This window comes from Austrofundulus limnaeus, unplaced genomic scaffold (assembly GCF_001266775.1).
Source record: "Austrofundulus limnaeus strain Quisiro unplaced genomic scaffold, Austrofundulus_limnaeus-1.0 Scaffold269, whole genome shotgun sequence".
Lineage (NCBI taxonomy): Eukaryota > Metazoa > Chordata > Actinopteri > Cyprinodontiformes > Rivulidae > Austrofundulus > Austrofundulus limnaeus.
The window spans coordinates 49,080-51,104 of record NW_013952671.1 but is presented as its reverse complement, the minus strand read 5'-3'; the positions used below and the strand labels follow the sequence as shown (position 1 = coordinate 51,104).

The 2,025-nt window shown below is 41.0% G+C and overlaps 1 protein-coding gene across 1 annotated transcript in view; it reads left to right on the top strand.

The window, feature by feature from the left end:
• Positions 1-753: 753 nt before the first annotated feature.
• Positions 754-2,025, top strand: part of LOC106526288 (zeta-sarcoglycan) — a gene marked incomplete at its 3' end in the record, with an annotated part of 40,749 nt that continues 39,477 nt past the window's right edge. The window contains 1 exon segment of the mRNA XM_014020857.1: positions 754-996. Within this exon segment, the coding sequence (XP_013876311.1) occupies positions 958-996 (39 nt within the window).

The window sequence follows — 2,025 nt, the reverse complement described above, 5'->3', positions numbered from 1 at the left end:
TCATAAACCATTAGGTGTAAAACAAAATAGCTGACAATTTCATAACCTTTCTGGACCTGTTTCTAACATTTCTGTGAATTCAGCTAAATTACACTAGGATGTTTCTTTCAGTGTCCTGCAGAGAGCACCAGAACACAATGAACTGATAGCAGCCTAAACCTCTGCTGAAAATGTTTTGTTGTATTTATTTAAACTAAATACGTGTTTCTCTTAAAAATTAAAAATAAAAAAGACGAAATTAAACACAAAAATACGCGATACTTAATGTACAACTATTGTTCAAGCGTGTATTCATCATCTCAGTGGGAAGCGACTTTGGTCAAGCGAGACGGGGCAAAACCGGAAACTGATTAAAATTTCCCTTCAGAACAAAAGCATAAAAAATCAACATCGAACAAAACCATTAAATCTGGGCTTCTGTAACAGGCAGCTCATATTTCTYAGTTAAATACTAGTAAAAGTCTCTTTTATTGAGACACAACTGTGATTTCAATTTGTTATCAAATATTTAAGCACAAGAGAAAAAAATACGTTTTTGATAAAAACACAAAAGGATACACTTTTTTTCCATCCAAACCACTCCTAACTSGATCATGAATACAAGATGAACTAAACCCGACACTCAAACGCCAAACATTATGGTTTACCAAATATAACATTTTTAAGTTTTATTCTGAAATCCAAACCCGGAAGCGTGATGCGTCATTACGTCGCTCTTGAAAATGGTCGAGTTTTTGAAGGAGGGGAGGCAAACCGCGTATCGGCAGCTGGTACCCGAGCGGCAGGGCAGTGTACACCTGAAGTATGTGGTTAATAAGTGTGTATTTAGAAAAAGACTACTCTGCTSAAACATTTTAGTATTTTTTAATGAGTCTTGGGTCTCGAGTCGGAATGAAAATCAGATGTTTTAGCTCGTGCCAACTTTGTGGAAATATGTGACAAAGATGAGGACGTAAAATGGAGCAAGCAGCTACTCTCGACATAGAAACACTCAAGGTAAGATTAAAACAGATTAAAATAAGCTTTTTTATCATTTTAATTAAAATGACAGGCTTATTAGTAGCTATTATAACACCTTTGCAGTTGAAACTCGTGTTTTTTCCCCCGTATATTAGCTTCGACATTTTTTTAATCAAACTGAGCAAACTTTATTCAGCAGTCCTGCAACAGGTGCACCGCTCCTCTTGAAGAATCTAACCCAATGAAAGATGAATGGAAACTGTCTGATTCTGTCTGCAGGCAGAAATTTGATTACTACCACCTGCCAGCTACAGCTACATATCTGTGTTGTTGTTGTTGTTGTTGTTGTTGTTGTTGTTGTTGTTGTTGTTGTTGCTGCAGCACACTTCATGCACTGAGCTACTGAAGCATCACAGTAATGTGACAGTCTATGAATATTCCACCTGCATACTTTCTCATTATCATTCCGGTCTAGTGAGGCTGAGGAGGCAGTAACCTCTGGGTACAGTATGTGTATCTCTTCTTGATGCTGCAGAAGGAAAACGGTAAAAAGAAAGCAGAGTGTTTGAAGTCTCCACAGCTCTGCACCTCTGTCACACACAGCTGTGCGCTGTGTAAATATAATCACCGGATCAGACGTACGTCGACAAACTTGTTCAACTTTTAGAGTTGAGATGGACGCCACATCTAAGCAACCCCAGACAAACCCCCGGGAAAATAAACATCCATCCATCCATCCATCCATCCATCCATTTTCTTCCGCTTATCCGGAGACGGGTCACGGGGGCAGCAGCTTCAGAAGGGAGGCCCAGACCTCCCTCTCCTCAGCCACTTCTTCCAGCTCCTCTGGGGGAACTCCAAGGCGTTCCCAGGCCAGCCGAGAGACATAGTCCCTCCAGCGTGTCCTGGGTCTTCCTCGGGGCCTCCTCCCGGTGGGACGTGCCCGGAATACCTCACCAGGGAGGCATCCAGGAGGTCATAACTCAGTCCTTAGTTATTCTGTATCATCAGGAAATATAATCCCTGTCTGCAGATGAAACTCTGGTTTATCAGTAAGATTGAAAC